The sequence below is a fragment of the Hyperoodon ampullatus genome (assembly GCF_949752795.1).
Source record: "Hyperoodon ampullatus genome assembly, chromosome: 8".
NCBI classification, from domain to species: Eukaryota; Metazoa; Chordata; class Mammalia; order Artiodactyla; family Ziphiidae; genus Hyperoodon; species Hyperoodon ampullatus.
The window spans coordinates 115,291,531-115,317,448 of NC_136921.1; the positions used below are offsets into that span (position 1 = coordinate 115,291,531).

Consider the following 25,918-nt stretch of genomic DNA (forward strand, 5'->3'; position numbering starts at 1 on the left):
AGGGAAGACAGTTTCAGGCCAGAGTCAAAGAAGGAAGAGAAAGCAGACACAGCACACCTCCACCAGGGCGAACTTCTCCTCGCTGGTGTAGTTGTAGCGGGTGGCACGCTCGTACTCCTCGGCGTTGTCAGGGCAGTCCTTGTTGGAGTACTTGTCCGTTGGATGCACAAGTTTCCATGAATACTGGTGTGGTCAAAAAGAGGGGAGACAGCACACTGAATGCGAAATGCTTAACTGCTGGTCTGACGCACGGACCATCACCAAAGCTACCAAAGGTCAGCCTTCTATTGTTCACTGAGTCTGAAAGTCACACAGCGGCACGTGTGCTCACACACACATGCATACTATACATGCACACATGGGCACACGCACACTACACGTGCACACACACACACAGACACCACACACGCGCACACATAGTCCATCTCCATAAAACTGCAAAATATTCTGGCAATGTGACTTCAGGTTCAAGTAATACATCAGAAACTTAAGAAATACACCAGGTAAAAAGGCCTGGATATTTTATGTGGAATATCTAAGACTATAAGTGTTTCATCACCATTTCTAAAACAATCAGCCTTTCAAACAATCAGGTACCCATCCAAATAAAATAATCCTTATCTGAGCAAAATAAACAACAAAAGGGAAAATCCTCTGTGACTTATGGGTATCCAAATCTTTCTATGCATCAGAAACCACTTAACTAATCCTAAACAAAAGAAACTGATGGCTAGAAATACACAGAGAGTGCTGTTTAAAAAAAAATGAGAATTAAAACTCATCATAACAATACAAATTTAATTCTATCACTATGTTTTAAAAGATAAGGCCCTTTATTTGTAATATATGTAAATGAAATGTACATTGAGCCGTCTTAGAAACATTTAAATTAATATACACTCTTATTTCTAGTGCCAAAGATAAAAAGCCAATTTGTTCTCGATCCAAAGGCCAAAGTTAATGCAGAAAAAATACAATTTAGTTAAGTTTGGGAAGAAAAGCACTTCTAACCAACTAGGGGGTGCATTTCCAAATAAAAGTGAGAGTGCCCACCACTTCCATCACGTGAGCACTCCACTGGGACAGCAGCTGCAAGCCCTGCAGCGCCAGGTCGAAGAGCTTCCGGTACTCAGCATCCGTCTTCTGAGCCTCCTGGCGGCCTGAGCCTGTGACCACCTAGAGAAGACAGAGCATCAAGAAGTCACAAACGTCCAGGAAACCACCTATGAAACCCAATCTAGAAGCCTACCCCAAATGTACACTCACAAAGTAGAAAATGATATGAGCACAAGACTCTTCAGTGCATCAAAAGGCAGAGCAACTGCAGAGCCCACATGATGGGCACATGTAGCTCAAAACACAGAGAAAGGCCGCCACAGCCTGCGCTGGAGGGGTCTGCAGAGCTGGTCCTTCCTGAAACATGCACACAGCGTGTTTCTAACTTAGCTGATAAAGGAAAACGTGCTCACATGTGTATGTGCTTATATCAAATAATGAAAACTTAGATTTAAGAATGTTTATCTACAGGCCAGGAAAGCAGAGGGTAGAGAGGAAGGCAGACTTCTCTGAACATACCTCCTCTGACAGATCTGACTTTAGAACCACATAAACAGTTTATACATTATGATATAAAATTAAATTAGGGGGAAAAAGCAATCCCCCAAACTCAAACGCAAAATGAACTGAACTGTGTAGGACTGAATTGGCATCATGACCACACAGAGGAACCATGTAGTGTTAAGTGCCTAACATTAAGATTTTGGTTGCCAAGGCATCCATTTCAAAGACATCCATCTTGAATAAACATATTGCCAGCTACCCAAGTAGATAAAGAGCCAGCCCACCCATGAAGTTTCCCTTGTAGAAAGCCCATGGTGACCTAGATAACTGCCAACCGGGCTTTTCCCCTCCCACACCTTCATCCCTGCTCTTACGTTTTAAATTCACCAACAGTGAACCCGTGAAACCCTAGGCACCCCACCCTCAGCCCTGACAAAGGCAGAGCCCCAGGTCTGTGCTCCCTCCCTCTCTACCTATGACCTCGCTTTAGGGCTCTGGGTGTGCTGTGTACCCTCTAGGACCTGTGAGTAATCAAACTTGTTTTTCTCAAAGTTCCCTGATGGTCACTGCAGAGGGTATGTTGCAATCGTAAGGACCACAAGGGCCAGTCCAGCCACAACACTCGCTCTTGTGCGGACTGGAGGTGGGGTGTCTGTGGGGACTGCCAAGAGGAGTACAGGTCCAGGCATCACTAGCTGTAGGCTGAGACCAACACAAAACAAACCACTTTAGTGACTGAAAAATAACGATTGGATGTAACATCCCTAGAGGAAGAAACCTAAGGACAAAATTAACTGCAAAATAAATCTGAAGGGCTTCCCTGGTGGCACAGTGGTTGAGAGTCCACCTGCTGATGCAGGGGACGTGGGTTCGTGCCCCGGTCCGGGAAGATCCCACATGCTGCGGAGCGGCTGGGCCCGTGAGCCATGGCCGCTGAGCCTGTGCGTCCGGAGCCTGTGCTCCGCAACGGGAGAGGCCACAACAATGAGAGGCCCGCGCACCGCAAAAAAAAAAAAAAAAAAAAAAAGGTAACTTAAAATGGATCATAGATCTAAATATAAGAGCTAAAACTACAAATCTCTTAGAAGAAAACATGGGGTAAATCTTTGTGACTTGGGTTAGGTAATGGTTTCTTCATTATGACCAAGAGCACAAACAACCAAAGAAAAAATAGATAAAATTGGACCACATCACAAAAAATTGTGCTTCAAAGGATACCATCAAAACAGCAAAAAGACACAGGAGAAAATATTTGAAAATCACAGAACAGATAAGGGGCAGAATATAAGAACTCACACAACTCTACAGTAAAAAAAAAAGGTAAATAACCCAATTTAAAAATGGGCAAATGACTCCAAGAGACATTTTTAAAAATTGGCCAATGAGCATATGAAAAGATACTCAGTTTCATTAGTCATTAAGGAAATGCAAATCCAAACCACAACCAGATACCACTTTGCATTCACTAGGATGGCCAGAATCAAAAAAAAACAGACAGCAACAAGTGCTGAGAAGGATGTGGGGACATCAGACACTCACAGACTGCTGGTGGGTGTAACATAGTGCAACCGCCTTGAAAACAGCCTGGCAGTTCCTCAAAATGTTCAACACAGAGGTGCCATAAGACTGAGCAATTCCATTCCTAGATAGCTACCCAAGAGAAATGAAACCGTATGTCCACACAACACTTGTACGTGGATGTTCACAGTAGCGTTATTTGTAACCCACTGTCCATCAGTCAACAGCAGATGAACAAACCAACAAAATGTGGTGTGGCCAAGCAGTGGGGTATTATTCGGCCATAAAATTATTATAAATATTATAAATAAGCCATAAAATTATTGATACATGCTATAACATGGATGAACCTTGAAAATACTATGTCAAATGAAAAAAGCCAGTCACCAAGGAGCACATATTATGATTCCATTTATATAAAATGTCCTGTAGGCAAATCCACAGATAGAAAGTAGATTGCCACGTGCTAGAAGGAAGGGAAATGGACTAAAAACCTTTGAATTGTATAATTTAAATCAGGGAATTGTCTGGTATGTGGATTATGTCTTCATAAATCTGTTTAAAAATAAACTGTGCAAAGCTTTCAAAGGTGGATCTGTTTTCTCTTATTAAAACCATCATCTATGGGCTTCCCTGGTGGCGCAGAGGTTGAGAATCTGCCTGCTAATGCAGGGGACACGGGTTTGAGCCCTGGTCTGGGAGGATCCCACATGCCGTGGAGCAACTGGGCCCATGAGCCACAGCTACTGAGCCTGCGCGTCTGGAGCCTGTGCTCCGCAACAAGAGAGGCTGTGATAGTGAGAGGCCCGCGCACCGCGATGAAGAGTGGCCCCCGCTTGCCACAACTAGAGAAAGCCCTCACACAGAAACGAAGACCCAACACAGCAACAATAAATAAATTAATTAATAAACTCCTACCCCCAACATCTTCTTTAAAAAAAAACAAAAACAAAAAAAAAGCATACGCCCTTTAAAAAAAAAAAAACCATCATCTGATTATAAAGGCAGGACAGCAGACACCAGACGGCACACAGGAGCCACGCACGCTGTCAAGTGCTCCTACTTGGAAAGGTAGAAACCAGCTCCCTGTGTTGTTTGAGAACATCTCATGAACTCAGTTTACAACTAAATCATGAAGTCCTGGGGACTGGCCTCCACCTCTACTCTTCGGGCTGCACTGGCCTCCGCAGAGGGGTGCCCACCTGGGGTCTGCAAGGAGGCGACGTGCCCCAAGCCTTTGGGCTGTCTTTCAGTCATTTTGGTTACACGATGACAAGTGCTTGGGGGTGTGGGATGGAGCGCTCATTGTCCTGCAATGAGCAGGACCAGCAGATTGTGCCCCCTAAATGTAATGGGCCTCCTGAGAACCCCGAGGTACCACGATCTCAAAAACCAGACCTGCGTACGTGGCCCCAAGTCCCCGGATCCCTCTAGACCATCTGCAGCGCCCACGCCACTGACCACTGCTCTGACCATGACCTCGGTGCCCGGTCCACTAAGACGTGAGAAAGGACACTCCAGCCGCTGCTCCCCCTTGCTCAGACCCCTGTCCCACCCACCCCACACGCGAGCAGCACTGGTGTGGAGCCAGGCTTGAGGCAGGTGTGGGGAACATGACCGGCCCAAGCAAGGACCCAGAGAGCCCAGCTGCAAAGCTGGAAGGAATTAACAAGGCCCACGGCCAAAGAGACCCCACTTCCTCCAACACCCAAGTCCAGGTCTCCTCTGGGCACTCGACACATCTGCCCACCGACTCAGAGGCTCCTGCACTTTCTCCCTCTAGACACGAAAGGGGCGCAGGTCAGAACCACCCCTTCTGTTCATGACGTCCTCCACTCTCCCCACCCCTCTCCTAGCAGCTTGGAACCATGGAACTACACTAGGAAATGCACTTAATTCATGGTCTCACCTCAGGCCTCAGCCCCGTGTTAACGTTTTTCTGAAAACAGAAGATGCTTTTTTGTACAGCTGAACAGATCCAAACAAACTCCATTATATTTGCCTTGCCTCATCCATGATAATCAGTGCTTTTTAAGCACGCGGTGCTGAACTATGTTTCTCAAAGCCATCAGTGGTAGTATTTGGGTGCAGAGAATACAAGGGCCACACCAGACCCCGTGTCCCCGGGTGTGCTTTGCAGGCAGAGGCCCCTCACCTCGCTGTTGCTGTAGCGCGCCAGCTCCGAGATGAAGCGCATGTGGTCCTCCCGGATCTGTACCATCTGCTCGCAGATGTTGTACTGCGGGCTGCTGCTGGAGGACGTGCACGTCCATCTGGTGGCAAAGGGGAAGCACGCGTTACCTGACAGGCGACTGGCTGAGGGCACATGCTCAGCAGGCCCACCCACCACCCCGGGAGCCCCGCTGCAGCCAAGAGGTAGAGATGCAGAGGAAACGTGGAATTCTCCGCACGGAAACAGAGCCGGGCCTGCCGCATCGCCCTGTGTCAGGGCTGCGTCCTACCTTCTCATGTCTGTATTCTGGAAAAGGAACCGTAATTTCTCCTTAATTGGCAAACTACTTTCCACAAAGCTGAGAGGTGTTGCTGAATTCAGGACGCTGCAACACCCTTGCAGGGCCCCTTGACAGATTACTGCAGAGTAGGCAGGAACTAATATCTCCTTATTACTCACATCGGAAAACATAGCTGTAGTACAAAACAAGTCAGCCAAGGACTCAGGGACAAAAGTTATCCTTAATGAGAGAGTTGAAACTGACAGGACTTGGAAATTAGACAGTGTTGCTAGAGCTAACTATGTGCACAACACACCATTTCAGCTGCAAACGGATACAGTCAATGTGGTGGAAAAACGTGTATCAAGAATTAAATCTGCTGGACTTCTTGGGCAGAAAGCATGGGCCTTGCTTTGGGCTCAGAGCGGTTCCCTCGGTTCCCTCGCACTCAGCACCAACTCACACCATGTTTTAACAAGTTGGTCCCCTTTGCTAGAAGGCAAGGATTCAGATTACCAGTCTTCAAGGTGATCAGAACACTACCTCAAGCAGCACCACTTTTTAACTTTCTGATTTTGCTACAGGATTACATGACTACGGCATGTGCAAAGGCAGCTCCCTGAGTGTGCAGTCAGCACACAAGGCCCAGGCCCTCTGCCAGGGTCCACCTTAAACACACTGGCCTCCCCTGCAGGCCCCAGACAGCATGTCCACCTCAGGAGAAGCAAGGAGCCCAGAGCCCGATGCCAACATCTGCCCACACTGCGCCCACCCCCTGCGGCCAGAGGTGCTACGCCATTGGGCTGAGCTCTTAGAGCTGATTGCTGCACGCTCAGGTACCTGCCTGGGTGGCCGTGAAACACAGCATCTAACTGGTAATAATGGCCATCGACTTACAACAGATCATATTAAAAATAAAGAAAGTATGCAAAACTCCTTGTTCCCTGATCCTCTTACTGGTTTTACAATTATGTATGATCTGGATCTGACTGTGTTTGTTAGGATAGGAGGTGAGTTGTGCATTGTTAACTTAAACTCAGGCATTTCCATTTCTACCATGGAAATCAGCACACCCTCCAAATCAGAGCTCAAGTGGATGCTGAAGTGAAGAGAGATTAGTGAATGTAATTTACAGGAAGGTGATCACATATCAGATTTAATGGCAGACGTGTTAGGAAACAAGCTGGCACAGAGGCTGGCAAACTACATACAATGTGGGCCCAATGCGACCACCTTTTGCATGGCCATAGAGCCATACAAAATGGTTTTTACAGTTTTAAAGAGTCGTTTAAAAAACAACAACAACGGGCTTCCCTGGTGGTGCAGTGGTTGGGAGTCCGCCTGCCAATGCAGGGGATGCAGGTTCGTGCCCCGGTCTGGGAAGATCCCACATGCCGCGGAGCGGCTGGGCCCGTGAGCCATGGCCGATGAGCCTGCGCGTCCGGAGCCTGTGCTCCGCAACGGGAGAGGCCACAACAGTGAGAGGCCCGCATACCGCAAAAAACAACAACAACAACAACAAAGAGTATGTGACACACGTGGCCAGAAAGGCCTAACGTGTTTACAATTTGGTCTTCACAGAAAAAGACTGTTTACCTTTGAGTAGCCAGACTGAGGTGCAACTGTATTTTTCAAAACCATGGCTGAATGGAGACCATGTGTTTGGCAAAAGTCAACTAAAGCATATTATGAAACTCAAGTGGCTACGTGGAAGCTACAATAAAAAGTACTGTGTATTTATTATCATTTCTAACTGTGAGCTGCAGATGCTTTATGACAGGGATTGGCCATCTTTCTCAGGACAGGTCCAGAAAGCAAATGCTTTAGGATTTGGGGGCTACACGGTCTCTGTCACACATCAGCCATAGAGGCATCATCTTAAAAAAACTCTTTAAAACTGTAAAGACCATTCTCAACCACAGAGACCTTGGGCCTGGCCTGGTTGGGCCCTTGGGTGATAGCTCTGTATACTCTGTAAGTTACACATGAATATCCAGCCGCTCCCCAGCAGGCTGCTGTTAAGCTTTTATAAGCACCCAGAGCATTTGGTTATACTTCCGTACTTGTGGCCAGCACTAACAGAACTCTTTGGGATGATGGAAAAGTTCTATATCTGTGCTGACCAAAACAGTAGACCCTAACTATTAAATATTTGAAATGTGGTTGTCCCACTAAGGAAATAAATTGCATTTGTAAATGAATTTAAATGTAAACATCCACTCATGGAAAAGGCTACCATATCACGCATTCGGTTCCACGTGGTTGAAAATGTCAAAGGTGGCATCTCTGGATAGATAAGTGGAGTGTTAGGAAGCACAGTGAGAACACTGCAGAATGCTCTAAATGGACAGCTCGCTCTGCCTACCGAGATTTATTTTCCTCATAGTGGGCGCTGGTCTTGATATATCTTGCCAGTTCTATTTGCATGTCCCCGAACAGCGGAACCACCTGGAGCTGCTGTATTCAAAGAATAAAAAAAACCCCAGGGTCATTAAATATGTTTAGTCACCAAATACAATCACAAGAAGAATGAATAATGCTAATAATTACTGTGGGTTGAATGCTATCTCTGCAAATCACTTACTGCAAAAAAGTTGTAAACAACTGCTACGTTCACTTTAAGAAGAACCAAATAAAAGTTAAAAACCAACTCTCATAAAACCAATTCAAATATTAAAATTAACCTACCTTGTTGCTAGATCCATGGTCATTAAAAAAAAAAAATCAACTGTTTCCCAGTTCCTATATACTAGGAACTATTAGAAAACAAAAATCTAAAGAGAAAAAAATTACAATAGCATTGAAAAATAAATAAAAAGTATATGTCATTAAATCTAACAAAATATGTGCAAGACTTCTAGACAAAAACAATACCAAGGATTCTAGAGAAATTTTTTAAATTCTAAGGGAATACAGAAATACATTAGGTTCAGGTATATTGGAAGACATGGTATTTTAAAAATATCAATTCTCCCTAAATTGATCTATAGATTCAACGGAATCCCAAACAATATTCCAAGAGGAAAAATGGTTTATGGGTTTTCTGTGTGTATGTGTGTGTGTATGTGTAAATCAGCAAGTCAATTCTAAAACGTATTTCAAGAGATGGAGGGACAATACTCAAGACAATTGTGAAGAACATAACTTGAAGACTGGTAAGTAGACCTACTGGAAACCTACAGCAACTAAAGGCAGCATGGCCCTGGAGCACAGGTGCACACCAGTGGGGCACAGCAGAGAACTTAAGGCAGAGTCACACACATACAGACACCTGCTTTATGACACACGTGACTCCTCAGAGCAATGGAGGGGAAACGGTCTTTGCAATAATTGGACAGAGTCAACTGGATATCTATAACAGGAAAAAAAAATCCAAAAATGTCAAGCCCCTACCTCACAGCATACACATGGCCAGTTCCAGGGGCATTATAGATCTAGATGGAAAAGAAATGGTGATGCTTCTAGAAGGTATCACAAAAGAAACTTTTCGAGAGCCTGTTTTATCAAAGATTTCTTAAAGTGGACATCAAAGATTGATATATTGGACCACATTAAAATTAAGAACCTCAGTTCACCAAAGGCTCTTCAAGAAAGTGAAAAAAAAGAGCCACATAGGGGAAATGCATGTATTTTAGAACATGCGTAACTGACAAAGGACACATACCCAGAATACATAAAGAACTACAAATCAACAGGGGAAAAAAAGAATGAGAGACTTGAAAGGACACTTCACAAAGAGAACACACAAAAGACTAATAATACCGTGGAAAGCCATCAGGGAAACATCAAGTAAACCACAAGGAAACAGTACCCAATAAAATCACAAGGACATACATACACACCCTTCAGGATGCCCCCCTCCTCCCCAAAAAATGACAGAGCCAAGTGATGGCCATGATGTAGAATCACCGCTGGTGGTGATGCAAGTCAGCACAGCCATGTGGGAGAGTTGTGAGGCTGTATCTACTACACTGAAAATGTTCATTCTATTGGATGAATACCCAATCCACTACGGGGTATTCATCCAACAGAAATGTGCATAGATGTGCACAAATCAGAGCAGCACTGTTCGGACAAGCCAAAATCCAGAAACAATCTCACGTTCATCACAACAGAATGGATAAATAAATTGCAGTTTAGTCATAAAATGCAGTGCTACACCACAATGAAAATGTAAAAACTACAGCTGCAGGCTCCCACAGGGATGATCTGACAAACAAAGTGAATGGGGACAGCCAGACAAAAAGAGTACACGTGGCACCATTCTGTTAGACAAGGTTCAAACCCAGGCAAATCCGGTACAGGGTAGGAGACAGTCTACCTCCACCAACCCACCCACCTGCCACTGCTGCATTTCCCAGCACAGAACAAAGCCACGGAGGTTGACCTCCTAAAGCTCAAACTGCATACACTTCAATAAAAAGGTTTACCTAGAAACTGTAACTCACCTTGAAGTACTTGTCGATTTTGGATAAATTTATTCTTTTCTTGGCATCTAGTTTATAAATGTTGCTGACACTCCCATCCATCAAGTACAGACCAAACCCCATGACCTGCAAATCACAAAATGGCGCATAAAGCTCAGACCTGCAAGTTTAATTACCCATAAACACTTATACTGTTATAGTTCATAACTTAGAAATGACAATTCATTCTTCTTTCAAAAAGCACTTTTTTAAAAAATTTAAGTATAGTTGACCTACAACACTATGTTAGTTCCAGGAGCACAACATAGTGATTTGATATTTCTACACATTAAAAAATGATCACTACGATAAGTCTAGTTACCATCTATCACCATGCAAAGATATTACAATATTAATGACTATATTTCCAATGGAGTACATTTCATCCTAGTGACTCATTTATTTTGTAGCTAGAAGTCTATAACTCTTAATCTCACCTATTTCATTCACCACCACTCCCAATAACCCCGCTAGGAACCTCCTGTTTGTTCTCTGTATCTATGAGTCTGTTTCTATTTTATGTTTGTGCATTTGTTTTGTTTTTTAGATTCCACATGTAAGTGAAATCATATGGTATTTGTCTTTCTCTGTCTGACTTATTTCACTTAGCATAATACCCTCTAGGTCCATTCATGTTATCACAAATGGCAAGATTTCATTCTTTTTTAGGGCTGAATAGTATTCCATTATATATATATATATATTTATTTATTTATTTATATAAAATCTTCCTATGCATCTATCAATGTTACACTTTGGTTGCTTTTGTGTCTTGACTATTGTTAACAATGCTGCTGCAATGAACACTTGTGTGCATATATCTTTTTCTTTTCTTCACATAAATATCCAGAAGTGGAATTGCTGGATCCTATGGTAATTGTAGAAGAACCAGCATACTGTTTCCTAGTGGCTGCAGCAATTTACATTCCCACCAGGGTTCACCAGGAATCCCTTTTCTCCATATCCTCGCCAGCACTTTGTCTTCTTTGGAAAAAATGTCTTCTTTGGAAAAAATGCTTATTTAGATCCTCTGCCCATTTTTAAACTGAATTTTTTTTTGATATTGAGTTGTACAAGTTTTTCATATATCTTGGATATTAACGCTTTACTGAATATACTGTTTGCAAATGTCTTCTCCATTCAGTAGGTGACCTTTTCATTTTGATAGTTTCCTTCACTGTGCAAAGGCGTTTTAGTTTGATGTAGTCCCATTTGTTTATTTGCACCTTTGTTTCCCTTTCCTAAGGAGACAGATCCAAAATATATGTTTTCTTCTAGGAGTTTTATGGTTTCAGGTCTTAACATTTAAATCTTTAACCCATTTTGAGTTTATTTTTGTATATGGTGTGAGAGAGTAGTCCAGGTTGATCGTTTTGCAAGTAGCCGTCCAGTTTTACCAGCACCACTTATTGAAGAGGCTGTCTTTTCCCTGTCACGTGTTCTTGCCTCCTCTGTCATGGATTAAGTGCCCATTTAAGTGTGGGTTCATTTCTGAGCTCTCTGTTCCACTGATCTATGTGTCTGTTTTTGTGCCATACCTTCCTGTTTTGATTACTGTAGCTTTGTGGTATAGTTTGAAATCAGGGAATGTGATACCTCCAGTTTTGTTCTTCTTTCTCAAGATTTGTTTTGATGATTTGGGGTCTTTTTGGTTTCCATACAAATGATAGAATTATTTGTTCTAGTTCTGTGAAAAATGCCATTGGTATTTTGCTAGGGGTTGCACCGAAACTGTAGATTGCCTTGGGTAGTATGGTCATTTTAACAATGTTAATTTTTCCAATCCCCAAAACACAACAGATATTTCCATCTGCCATTTTATTGTTTCCTGGGGTTTTTTTTAGAGTTCCTTTTTGTCCCTTTCTTCTTCTTTTGCTCTCTTCCCTTGTGATTTGATGACTATCTTTAGTTTTATGTTTAGATTCCTGTTTCTTTTTTGTGTATCTATTATAAATTTTTTAAAATAAATTTTTGATTGCAATCATTATGAGGTTGATATATAGCCATATATATATATATATATATATATATATATAGCCATATATATGTCTATGTATGATCATATATATATATGATTATTTTAAGTTATGATCTCAAGTTCAGACTCATTCTAATAACCCTGCATTTTTACCCCCCACCAACGCTTAATGTTTCTGACATCATATTTTACATCTTTTTGTTTTGTGCATCCCTTAACTACTTATTGTGAATATAGATGATTTTACTTTTGTCTTTTAACCTTGCTACTAGCTTTGTAAGTAGTTGATCTACTACCTCTACTGTATATTTGCCTTTACCAATGAGATTTTTCTTTTTGTAATTTTAATATTTCTAGTTTTGGTAAAAAGCATTTTTAAAAGTCCCTCAGAAATTAATAGCTATCCCTTCACATGAAGCTATTTTATGTCATTTCTTGCGTCCTCTTCCAGGTGCATACATCAGCTCCACTTCTCATCAAGCACAAGGCAATACTAAGTGTGGATTTCCATAAGCACTTATGACCAGGGGGCTCTTGCACCAGGTAGGTGCAAACAGAATGTTTCCACTGCCACAAAGCACTCCACTGGGCAGTGTCCTCTTGCTCTGATCCCTCCGTGCTGCTCTCCAGCAGGGAAGAAGTATTGGAGATGGGCCCACTTGCACGGAGGTCTTTGGGTCAGCAGGACACCCAGAACAGGGTCCCCCAGAGCTGCCCTCCATGAAGGTAGAGAGCAGAGTGAAGAGAATGGCAGAAGCATCTTCTCGGAGTTACTCAGTTTTCCTGGGTCTCTCCCATGTACAAGTTATTAAACTTTTGTTTGAGAAAAAAAAAAAAAACCACCTTCTCATCTTCCCAGTGAGAAACATCATTGAAAACCTCCCCAATTTGAAACAATAATAATGAGGAATATGGTAAGTGGCATGTTTCTTGACCAACAAAAGTCTACTATAATCATGGTGACACAGTATACTAAATTTCTAGGAATTACATCCTTACCACGTAGAATCTGGTATAACCTCTGCTACAAGCTTTATACTGAGAAAGGCCCTTGACCAGGGACTCCTCAGCCACGAACACCTTCTCCAGGGATGGGCATGTGATCTACCTGGCACTGGGGTCAAGCTTGGAACACACTCACGGGAATGCATCAAGGACTTGTAGGGCAAACTGCATGGAGGGTGGAGGGTGCTATATATGCGCACGCGCACACACACACACACACACACACAAGCATGAGAGAAAAGGTTGGCCAAACGATCATAAAGTGCAGCCTATTCATGAAAGCAGGGCTGCCCCTATCTCCTGGTGCTGTTGGTAGCCTACCCTCAACACACGTACTTTGAGAAGCATGTGTTTCTCACTGGGCGTCAAGTACATCCTGTTCTCATAGTAGTCCACACACAGATTCACAATGTCTGCTAAGAGCTCTTCATAGCCAGAAATCACTTCGAGCTGCTGCTGCAGAGACTGAAACACAGAGTGAGACACCTGTGTCACTGACCGCTCTCCGCCCCTCAGCCCCCCAGTGATGCGCCCCATCCGCCAGAGCAGCAAGAGTGTGAATTACTTGTGTGATCTTGTTGTGGTTGGCCAGGAACATGGACAGATTCTGTGATTCCTGGATGGACTGTGGATCTGCCATTTTACGTAAAAACTGAGCAGCCCTATGAAAGGGGAAAAAAAGCGGTTAATCAACCAACATGCTTAATGACTTTCAAGAAAAACAGCCTGGGAATATCAAAATTACTTTACTCTCGCTACAGTTATCTGTAGAAATGTGCATCTTAGATGCCGGTTACAATTTCAGCCTCCTCCAGCTTCTCCCCTGAACTCCAGGTAAGTCTCTTTGCAACCTGGATAGCTCATGACCCTACTGTCCATAGCTGATGGACTTCCTCAGAGATGTGGCAGCACTTCTCACAGGCTTTCCTGAAGGGCACCTACACATTGGCCTCTCCCCTGGGCTCCCTGTCCCCAAGTTTGAGAAAGGAGGACACTCCCTCTGTGACTTCCAGAGCTGAGTGACAAAGATGGCCAACACTGTTTAGGTTCTCTGCTGGGAAACTTTTGGGCAGCCAAACCTCCCAACAGTCAGGGACCACACCACGCAGTTCTGGAGCCAAAGGTCTGCGACAAAATCCTGATTCCACCACCAACTTGCAGCTCCATCTTGGACAAACCTAAAGATCCGGTACCAAGTCTAACATGAGGGCTGGGTTTTCCCACACCACCAAGCAATTCTCTAGCACCAGTTGTCAGTGGTGTTACAAGTCTGACACTGCCTGAAGATAGCATCAGACCCCACAGGTTAAGAGCTCAGTCCCACAAGACTGCCATGTCACCCCCCCACTTCAGACACCAGCTGGAGGTCCATGTTGTCACTGTGCTCCTGGCCAACCAGCTACAGATTGGCAGTCCCAACAACCCCTTCTTTGGGTTCAATGAATTTGTTAGAGCAGCTCACAGAACTGAGAAGACATTTTATATACTAGATTAACAATTCATTATGAAAGGATATAACTCAGAACAGCCAAATGGAAGAGATACATATGGGGAAAGGCGGGGTGGGGCTTCCATGCCCTCTCCAAGCACCACTCCCCCCGAAACCTCCACATGTTCACCAACCAGGAAGCTCTCTGAACCCTGCCCTTTGGGGTTTTTATGGAGGATTCCTCACATAAACGTGCTTGATTAGATCACTGGACACTGGCAATGGATTCAACCTCTAACCCCTCTCTCCTGCCTGAGATCAGGAGGGTAGGTCTGAAAGTTCCAACCCTGTAGTTACAGGGTTGATTCCGCTGGTGACCAGCCCCCATCCTTAGGGTAACTAGAGGCTTTCCAAAGTCACCACATTTACATAAGAAAGAAACTTTATTGCTTTTATCACAGGAAATTCTAAGGCTTTTAGGAGTTCTGTGTCAGAAATGGGGATGAATATATATTTATTATAAATCAATATCACACCTCCTGAACTCTCCTGACTCTCACTTACCAATCTGTGAAAAACAATAGCTATATGACCTACCCAATGGGGCTGACAAGAGAACGGTGGACACAGAAGGACCTGTACACTGAGGTCCAACAAATCCTGTGCAACAGGGGCTGAGTCTCTAGTTTTTGCAAAGAGAGTGAAAGCACATATGAGGATTCTGCACACCTAGGGCTTCCCCATAGAAGTTTAGTGGAAACTGCCCACATAAGGAACTGTCTGTGCAACCTAGAACCTCTGGGGTTTTACTAAAGAAAAGCTTTCATGGCAAAGACTGGTAACCTACCCCAATAGTCATTTCCTTCTCTTTCCTTCCCTTCCCTTCCATTCCCTTTATTCAGAATAAACCCTGAATTTCTGTGGTGCAGCAATGTGCCTCATTCTCATCTCCACACAGTGACCAACTGCTGAGCCATGAGATATAATGCAAAACTTTGTAAGGCACTTGAAAGTTTACTTATGAGGAATATTGTGGGCCCTTCAATGCTCCTTCCTTCCTGCTGACTGGAATGCAGAGATGACAGCTAGAGCTCAAGCAGCCATCCTAGGCCACAAAGGCAACAAATGAAGACAGCAGGAGCTCTGGTTCCTGAACACTATGGAACCCCGTCAGCTGCAGACCACCTATGTCAGAACTTTTCAGGTGAGAAATAATCTGCAATCTTGCTTACTTCTGTTAAGTTTTTAATAATTATATACAGTGAAACAATATTAACTGATATGTTTACATTCTTTTTTAAAGTGTTCACTTTACTGTAGTGATTTGAGTGGGGGTTGAAGCTGCAGGAGTGGAAACTAAGGAAGGGACCAAGAATACCTGCTTTTATTTTCCTTAAGCCTCACCATGACTATATGGGTTATCTGGCATTTACACTCAGAAAAGGTTGTAACTACCAGCTGGGTGCACATAAAAAGTGTTTTGAATGTTGAGTGTGGGCGTGTGAGGGTTAGGGAGAAGTGGAGGTTATTGTCTGGGAAAGTGAACCAACCAACAGGGGATCCCAAACATAGGTCACAGGAAGAGGCTGCTGGACGGGTGGGGGCTGCCCAGGCCCTCTTCTGTGCTTAGGGGAGCCTAGGGGGTAGCAAACACGCCGGGCAACTTCTGAAGGGGGTGCCTGGGGGCCTTCCACAGAGCAGCCCCATCTTTAAACTATTTTCCAGACTGGGCTTTGAAATAAAGGTGCTGCTGCTAAGAGAGAAAGGGAGAAAAGAAACCTTTTTAAAATTTAAAACCACTGGGGCTGTCCACCTCCCCATTTCCCTGAGAGAGTCAGGAAGGCTGAGAAAGCTGCTCCAAATCACCCGACAAGTGATTTGTGCCATTAGAAGCAGAAGTCGTTCTCCTGAGCTGGGAAGTTCGGAAGCCCCGACACTCCACCAAGAGTCACACGCACTTGGAATCCCACAAAACTGGCATCAAATGGAGACAACTCCAGACTTTCCTACCGGAGCGGAGTTAACAGGACAATTCAAAAGATTCTGTCGTTCTGAAGATCTAGGCTTCCGTGCAGAGCTAACTCTAGGTGATGAATGGAACGCCTGAACTTATTTCACACGAATGAGGCTTAAAGTCTGGGAGAGCTAGGTCAACGTCCAGTGCCATCCCCTCCTCAAACCTGTTTCATGCTTCATCTCAAGTCGACTTCATTTTAAAGACACAGCAATAGTTGCACAATTTTAGGTACATGTTGGGGTTCAGGGTAGGCCACCCCCAAATATGCCACTGTGGCATACTGAATTATTCCAAATTAAAGTTACTTAAGAAACAGCCACAGCAGGGCATTCTGACCTCCTCTGTGCCCCTGAAAGCGGAAACAAACCTCCCACATGAAAGGTCCCCTCCCTGCACCAGGAGGTCAGGAGACATCGTCATCACAAGAGACGGAGCGTTCAAGGCTGAGGCCGTGTGAGCTAACCTTCAGACCTCCTCACTCACTGGCCACCCCAACTCAAACTTCTCTGTCTTATCAATTCTTCACAAATTTGTTTTTTCTTTGTTTCAAAGGTATAAATGCTGGGAATTCCCTGACAGTCCGGTGGCACTCCCACTACAGGGGGCTCAGGTTCCATCCCTGGTCGGGGAACTAAGATCCCACACGCTGCCAGGTGTGGCCAAAAAAAAACCAAAAACAAAAGGTATAAACACTGCCTCCTTTGGTCACTTCTTTGGGTCTCATATCTTGGGACCCCCATACTCATGAAATGAAATTATATTTGTTTTTCTCCTATTAATCTCTGTTTTCTTAAAGGCGGTACTCAGGCAAGAACCTAGAAGGACAGAGGAAAAATTCTTTTTCTTCCCCTACAAATGAAACCACAGCCTATTCAGACACAAAATAAAATCTCTTCTAATTTAATTTTATAGCTAAGCTTCCTTGTCTAGCAAAGACAACAGAAGCATCTCATTCCAGCCCACATGTTTTAACAGTCCCAGGCAGAGACTTTCTTTTTTTTTTTTTTTTTTTTTGCGGTACGCGGGCCTCTCACTGTTGTGGCCTCTCCCGCCGCGGAGCACAGGCTCTGGACGCGCAGGCTCAGCTGCCATGGCTCACGGGCCTAACCGCTCCGAGGCATGTGGGATCTTCCGAGACCGGGGCACGAACCCGTGTCCCCTGCATCGGCAGGCAGACTCTCAACCACTGCGCCACCAGGGAAGCCCCAGAGACTTTCTAGAGAGTCGGTTAGAGGACAGCGGCTCCGCTCCACCTGCTACCAACACACTCGGGGTCGCAGACGCGGCGCCGAGCCGTGCCCACCTTCTCCAATTCTCTTCTCCAGAAGTTGTCCACATGCGAAAAGAAAACCGCTCTGTTGGACAACTGGTCTGGGGAGCCCTGTGGGCGCCAGGGCCAGCTGTGCCCACTGCGGTGACGGTGCCCGCCTGCCGGGGATGCCCACCAGCCAGCCAGCGACTAGCAGCGGCGGCCCCAGCAGGCGTGGAGCCTCCGGCCCCCTGGATGAGACACTCAGCGCGTCAGCGCCCACGTACCCGCCGCCCCCATACGGGCTCAGTGCTGAGAACTGCTCTTGGTGCTGAGAACCCAGGGCCCGCCCCCGCCACGCCCCCAAAGCCTACAAGAACGCCTCGCAGCACCGGCGGTCCGCTTCCGCCGGACGAGACTGACCCTCGTGGGCACTGCACCCCGCACGCCAGCGCGCTCGGGAGCCCGGCCCTGAGTCCCCGGCGCGCTCATCACCTCTTGTAGGCCGAGTGGTCGTTCTTCACGCTGCACTTCATGTTCTTCAGCTCGTCCAGCACGGCAAACATGTTGATGAACTTGCCCAGGGTGATCAGGTAGGCTTCGGACACGAAGTCCTTCCTTCTCTCCGCGTGACACAGGCGCCTCACCTCCCCACAAAAACGCTCGATGGCGTTTCTCTGCGCAGAGGAAGCGGGGGCAGAAACGCGGCTTTCAGGGACGGGCCAACCCCAGGCCCAGCTCCAAGCACAGGGTCCAGAGTCACGTTTCTCGCTGATGAAACACCCAACCAACGAGTGCGTGTTTACAGCTCGGGTAAAGAGACAGGTTTCTAGAAAGTTATTTCCACGTGCCTTTGCTCTGTAACAATCATCATCACCTTTGCCCTTTACCAACTATGTCCCCAAAGTAAAAGAATTTTGTTGATTATTCCAGCAAAGTTACTGAGCAAAATGCTCCAACAGAATGTCTGTAAAGCAAACTGCTTTAGCTTTTAGAGTTGAAAAAGGGGTTGGGAGGATTTCCACTTGACAATTTTTAAGATAAGACAAAAATTCATCACCTAAGAAGTTCTATCTTCTTCTCCCTTCTCCCTTCGCTAAAGGATTCTATAATAAAAACTTTCACACATTTCTAAACTATGTCTTTTAAAAAGCCACAAATTTCTCCCTGTGGCCACTCTGCTTAAACCAAGGGCCAGAAGGAGCCAAGGCCAGGGCGAAGCCCACCAGAGTGGACAGTGGGGGGAAAACACCTGAAAACCAGATGAAGCTAAAGTGTAAGCCTGTAAGTGTACTGACAGAAAGTAGTCTTCGTGCAGGAACTACAAATTCACTCTGGAGGGGAGAAGAGAAGTGAAACCCAGAAGCAGCATTTATTCTGAAAGGGCCAGTAATGCTTTGGACTATCTAAGGCTTAGTTCCCTTTGCTCTCAGAGCTATTGTGATCGCTTGAATTGACACGCACTTTGTTTAGTTAGTAGATGGTGCCTCTAAACCCCTAGGATTATTTCACTCTTTTACCTGGAAGTACATAAAATTCATCAGTTTTGTGACCTCAGGCTCAAGGACCTCCACGGTTTTCTCATAAATTTCCACTCTGTTAGGCTGTTCGTTACATTTCACCTGGGAGAAAACAAACATGACATAGAGAGGCTTCAACCCAGAGAGGATGTCGGGAGTGCGCTGGGATGGAGCAGGCCAGAGGTGGGGCGGGGTCTGACTGGGCGGGGACGACTGGACGGGATGAGGGCGTGGCCAGTGGGGGGTGGGGTCCGGCTGGGATGGGGCACCTGCGGGATGGCCCGAGAGCAGCTCCTCCAGGTGTACAGCATGACGGCGTACTCTTGGCCTTCCTCCAGCATCTCGTTCTGCAAGGGTACACGGGGCAAATCAAAGGCAAGCAAAACAATCATAAAAAAGGAGATACCAAATCGCCAACAGCTAGAGCCATAAACCATGGTGGAGAGGCCAGGAGGACCCTCCCTTTGAGGGACAGAAAAGCACCAGGACCTGTGTGCCAAGAGACAGCTGCTAAGATACTGGTGACACTGCAGACCACCCCAAACACCCCCATGGCTTCTGCAGGCTGACGAGGGGTATCAGCGACATGCAGCCACCTCTGCCCAGGGGCAGCACAGCCCAGGGCACCTGCCGTAGCGGCCACACCTCAGCTCCACTCAGCCCCAAGCCACCTGCTGGCAGTGCAGACCTGAAGCTGGGGACATGGGAAGCGTGCAGTGCAGCTGAATGCACACGGGGTCCTCACAGCCGCTCCACCAAGCCACACAGAGCCTCCTGGCCCCGAAGGAAGACTAACACGCTCTGCTGTCCCCAGGGCGGGGAGGGAAAGCACTTAAAATCCAGGGAGAGTATCCATGGGAAGAGGACTGCCATCATTTCAAAACTGCTTTGGTGTCTACTCCTCCTTTCACGTTATTTCCTTTGGTAAAAATGGCAAAAATTGCACAGATGTCCTTGAAAATGTTGACTGCAGTTTGGTAATGTTTTTAAGATGCTTTAAAATGCTCACAACCTTTGACCTTCACTTCTACAAATCTAGCCAGTGAGAATAATGATGTAGTTAGGAAGATGTTCACAGCATTTTTTACTAGAAGAAATCAAGGCAAACTAAGTAAACATAGTTAAATTTTGCAAATTAGTTAAAATTTGCAAAAATAGTTAAATTTGGACACTTAAAAAATGGACTAGACAGCCATTAAAAATTACTTCATCTGGTGCATTTTAATGACATGTTAAAATGTTCATGAAGTCATTAAAATACATAATTATAATAACAATGCAATTCATTTACGCGGTCTAAATCCCATATGGGTGTGTACCTGGTATGCTTGAGTACAAGTATAAAAGAGGGAGAATGGGTTCCCTCAAAATGCTGACAAAGGTTTTCTCTGGGCCACAGAAGCCAGGTTTTCATAAAGAGCATATATTGTTCTTATAATTAAAAAAAAAAAAAGGTGCTTTAAAAAAACATGACACTTCATTCACTTTCTTCTCTTCTTCCTCACTATGTATCCTATCAGGATAATACCAAAAAAAGTGACATTTGCTATTCAGACATGCCATCCCCCCAGAGGAAACTGTGCAGAGTTACCATGCTAGAATGGACGGTCGCTTGTTCAATGTATCTTGCAATGCCAGTGACAAATGCATTTCTGTCTTCAAAATTAGTGTTGAAGTTTGGCTGCAAGGAAGAAGAAAAGCATCAAGCGGGGGTCAGCACCACAGGCCACGCATCCCGCGGCCGCCCAGCACCCACCTGGTAGAGCAGAGAGGATGGCGGGGGCTCAATGCAGGGCTGCTGGTCGGGCAGAGGCAGCTCTTCCAACAGGTCCACGTTGGACAGCGCATCCTCCAGCGTCACCTGGGCTGCCATCCTGCCCTACGACAAAACACAAAGTCCCCCCAGGCCATGGGGCACCCTGACAGTCCTTCCAGGGTGTGGTGCTTAGCACCCTGCTCCCCTGTGCCCTCTCCTCAGGGAGCTGGGGGCGGCGGAGGGGTCTCGGCCCATCCCTGGGGTCTGGCATCTCTCTCCAGGCTCACCAGCAGGGGAGTCACAACACAGCCTCTGCTGGCCGTGGGGTACGGTGCATGGGCCAACACACGTGCTGTCACCCCCTGCCACCTTACCACCTCAGGGCCACCATCCTGGAGGGCTCTCCGTGAGGGACTGGCGACCCCTCACTGAGCTGGAGGTGGGAACAGCTCCTCCAGTACCATGTCTGCCTCCAGAGGCCGACGGCACTTCCCTGCCAGTGGCGCTTCCCAGGCGCGTCCTCCAAGCAGGGCCACACGCTAGGGACAGAGATGTACGAGGCCAGAGCCCTGCCTCCAGGAATACAGGGCAGCCTGCGGCGCCCACTGAGGTGAGGGCCGGCGGCCAAGAGAAGGAAATAGGGAGGGACTATTGGCAGAGGCCTGAGAGCCTGGACTCTGCAGCCACCAGACAGAAGCACAGCAACAGAGATAGACTTCACCTGCCACGGCTACGCCAGCTCCGGGAGACAGAAGTCAGCTCACTACAGCTTGCCTCCGCTGAGTGCTGCTGTGACCCTGGACAGGACTCAGGGACGAGCTCTGACTCCAGACGGGCACACCAAGCAGCCCCGCCCCTGGCAGGATCCTGGGGTAGCTCTGACCTCAGACAGGTTGCGTGGGGCAGCTACACGGGAAGCTACGTTCATTCTGAGATGGAAAGGGCGGCAAGCGGGAGGGACAAGAAACTGAAGGAAGAAGCACCCAGTTGCTCCACCTGGCAACCGGGCTCCAGGCAAGGCATGGGCGTGGATGTGGACAGCAGGGCAGGTTTCCAGAGCCCCGGCATACTGGTTAGAGGACCAACAAGGGAACCCCAGGCCCCTGGAAAGCCCCAAGGCCAGTGTGGAGAGGAAGAAGCTTGGAAGAGCAAGCCCCCAAAGTTGCTCATGAATGTCAGGCCCACCCCCAAGCTGCGTGGATCTGATCCTGACACCCCAAGCCCTGAGACCACGGCCAGGTCCCAGACAGCCACAGGAGGCACACACAGGCCAGATCCAATGGCACGGCTGAGGCTCCAAAGACAGAACTGACACAGAACCGTAACCCAGAGAGGGCAGGTCAGAACTGCACCTAAATCAAATGAGGTCGTTTGCCTGCTAAAATGGAAACAGCGACATTTTCCTAGGATTTAAACAAGACCCAGAGTCTCATACTATAATATGAAAAATGTCCAGCTGCAATCCTTAACTACTCAGCAAAGAACCGGTAGTGTCTTAACCCCTATGGGAAAAGATGAGCCACAGATACCAATACCAAAATAACAGATGCTACAACTATCTACCAGATTTAAAGCACCTACTCTAAAAATGCTCTAAACAAACATAGCACTCCTGAACTGAACCAAAAAACTGAAAGACAGCAAATAAATAAATAAAGATATAAAGAACCAAATGGGAATTCAGAACTAACAAATACAATACTGAAATTTTAAAAACTCCCCATATGAGCTTAAAAGCAGAGGAAAGATTAGTGAACTTGAAGACAGAGCAAAAGAAATGATCTAATCTGAATGACAGAGAGAAAAAAGATTGAAAAAAAATGAAGAGCTTTGAGGACCTTTGGGACAAGAGAAAAAGTCTAACAGTCTCATCAGAGTGCAAAAAGGGGAGCACAGTGGGCATGGCTGGAAAAACAGCTGAAAACATGACTGAAAACTTCGCAAATGTGGCACAACTTTGATCTGCAGATTCAAGAAGCTCAAGAGACCCCAAACGAGATAAACCTAAAGAAATCCCTACCCAGACACATCACAGTCACACTGCTGAAAAATAAAGACAATGAAAAAAATATCTTAAAAAGAGCCCGAGAAAAGTGGCTCATGACCTAGAGATCATGTTCACAATTTGAACGTGGACCTCTCCCCAGAAACCAGGGGGACCTAAAGAAGTAGAAGACACTTTTTAGGCTGAAAAAGAAGTGTCCTGAAGATGAAATAAGGACATTCTCAGAGGAAGGAGAATCAAAAGGATTCATAGACAGCAGGCGAACACAAGTTCTTCAAATAGAAGGAAATGATACCAGAAGGAAACTTGGGACATAAAAAGCAAAAGCAAAAGCAAGAGAAAGGGTAAACAGTGAGTACACAGAGTAGACAGCTTCCTCTAGAGGTCTTTAAAAGATGTTTGGTGGCTGAAAGCAAAAATGAAAATATTGTCTGAGGGAGTATTCAGTGTATAGAAATGTAGTATGTAAGAGAACTATAGGGCTTCCCTGGTGGCGCAGTGGTTGAGAGTCCGCCTGCCGATGCAGGGGACACGGGTCCGTGCCCTGATCCGGGAGGATCCCACATGCCACGGAGTGGCTGGGCCCGTGAGCCATGGCCGCTGAGCCTGCGTGTCCGGAGCCTGTGCTCTGCAACGGGAGAGGCCACAACAGTGAGAGGCCCGCGTACCGCAAAAAAAACCAAAACAAACAAACAAAAAAACTATAACATAAAGGGAGAAGGCAAAAGGACCTACATGGTGTAAGGTTTTTGCATTTCACTTGAAGTATTGCAATACTGATTCCACGTAGACTGAAAAGTTAGCATGTATTTGTAATCCCTAAAGCAACCACTTAAAAAAACTATACAAAGCAATATAGGTAACTCATAAAAAGACTGTTTAAAACAATTTTAATGGAACACTAAAAAATATTCAAATAACCTCAGAGTTGTGATCTTCCTTCTGCCATGTGAGGACACAATGAGCAGTTGGTGTCTGCAGTCCAGAGAAGGGCCCTCCGACTGTGTAACCAGTGCCAAGGTGTGGGTTTCCCCACATCATCAAGCACCAGCTTGTGTCCTACAACTCAATTCTGACATTACCTACCTGCATGTTAAGGGCGCAGTCCCACAAGACAGCCACTCCCTGTGATGGCAATCACAAGACCAGGTTATCACCTGTACTTGTGAACAACCAGCTATGCATGGGAGGTCCCAATGACCCCCTCCTTGGGTTCCATTAATTTGCTGGAGCAGCTCACAGACCTCAGAGAAACATTTTACTGACTGGATTGCTGGTTTATTATAAAGGACATAACTCAGGAACAGCCAGAGGCAAGAGATGCATAGGGCGAGGTATGCGAGAAGGGGCATGAGCTTGCATGTCTTCTCCAGGCACACCACTCCCCCTGCATCTCCACACATTCAGCAACCTGTAGGCTCTCTGAACCCCTGTCCTTTTGGGTTTTTATGGAGGTTTCATTACACCGACATGATTGACTAAATCACTGGTCACTAGTGACAGAGGTCAGTGAATGGGACCTAAAGTTCCAACTCTCTATTCCTAGTTGGTTCCCCTGGCAGCCAGCTCTCATCCTTAGGTGCTTTCCAAAAGTCACCACATTAACATAAACTCAGGTGTGGTTGAAGGGAGTTTGCTGTATCAAGACACCTCTGTCACTCTCATCTCTTGGGAAATTCCCTGGATTTAGGAGCTCTGTGGCAGAAACAGGCAAAGACCAAATATATGTTTCTTATTAAAAATCACAATATCACAGGCTCTTACTAGAACCTGACCATGCTGGCACACTGACACCCTAGTCTCAGACTTCTAGCCTCCAGAACTGTGAGAAATAAATTTCTATTGTTTATAAGCCAAAAAGAGAGAGAAACAGAGAGGGAGGGAGGGATCTAACAGGAATCGAATAATAAAATGGTAGAACTAAACAAACATATCAATAATTAGATTTATCACAAGTTGAAACACACCAATTAAAAGACACAGATCATCAGAATGGATTTTAAAACTCCTGACCCAGCAATATGCCAGCTATAAGAAACTCACTTCAAACATAATGACATAGGTAGGCTGACAGTAAAAGGGGGAAAGAGAAACTGTGCAAGAAAAGGAAGCTGGACTACTTGAGTGTCAGACAAAGCCAACTTCAGAGCAGGAAGTTACCAGGGATAAAGTCTGGGGCTGCATAACGACAGAAGGTCATTCAGCAAGGAGACAGAACCACGCACTAACGAGAGAGTGGCAAACCAGGCAAACACTGACAGCACCGAAAGGGGAAGTAACTCCACCCTGGAGACAACCACAGCTCTCAGCCAGCAGCAGGAGATGAGCAGGACACGACACCAAGGGAGCGACGGGGCCTGACGGCGGTTCACAGAACACCCCTCCTGACAGCACGGTGCTAACTACAAATTTTAAATGTAGCAGATATTTTTCAAAATAATGAAAACTTTTTCCTTCCATTACCAACTTCCTTCTATCATCACAACTTCCTATTCCACGTGCTCAAGAAAAGACACACGCCCAGGACGGGATGCACAGAGCCATGTCCTCATCCCGGTCACTGCCTTGCAGAGCCAGTGCGGGGCCCCAGTGGTGCCCACACACGGCACCTCAAAGCTGATGGCCTCCAAGGGGCCAGGCTGCCCCACGATGATCTTGAGGCCCCTCGGGGCTGCTTGGCCTCACCTCTGTGCCTCCCACCCCCGCGGGTCAATGAGAAAAACTGGTCGGGCCAACCACCCTGAGACAGCCACACAGCTCACATGACAGGCCGCCCTGGCTGCCTGCCCAGTGCCCGCAGGACCCCCTCCCTCCCCCACCGCTGCCCGGGACAGTCCAGGAGAACCCAGGGACGGAACTGGTGCACGAGGGTTGCAGAAAGCCTCGGTGACACACTTGGGTCACATCCTAGGAAAAATGTCAAATGTTCAACTTACTTCCAATCAATGTGTAAGGACATTTT

At 46.1% G+C, this 25,918-nt stretch overlaps 1 protein-coding gene across 1 annotated transcript in view; it reads right to left on the reverse strand.

The window, feature by feature from the left end:
* The window catches only part of CYFIP1 (cytoplasmic FMR1 interacting protein 1), a 93,992-nt gene that overhangs the window by 45,997 nt on the left and 22,077 nt on the right, over positions 1 to 25,918 (reverse strand). The window contains 12 exon segments of the mRNA XM_079710524.1: positions 58 to 183; positions 1,054 to 1,176; positions 5,234 to 5,351; positions 7,897 to 7,988; positions 9,980 to 10,084; positions 13,317 to 13,445; positions 13,546 to 13,642; positions 18,171 to 18,352; positions 19,196 to 19,297; positions 19,465 to 19,542; positions 20,787 to 20,876; positions 20,952 to 21,074. Coding sequence (XP_079566650.1) covers positions 58 to 183; positions 1,054 to 1,176; positions 5,234 to 5,351; positions 7,897 to 7,988; positions 9,980 to 10,084; positions 13,317 to 13,445; positions 13,546 to 13,642; positions 18,171 to 18,352; positions 19,196 to 19,297; positions 19,465 to 19,542; positions 20,787 to 20,876; positions 20,952 to 21,068 — 1,359 coding nt within the window. The 5' untranslated portion in view covers positions 21,069 to 21,074.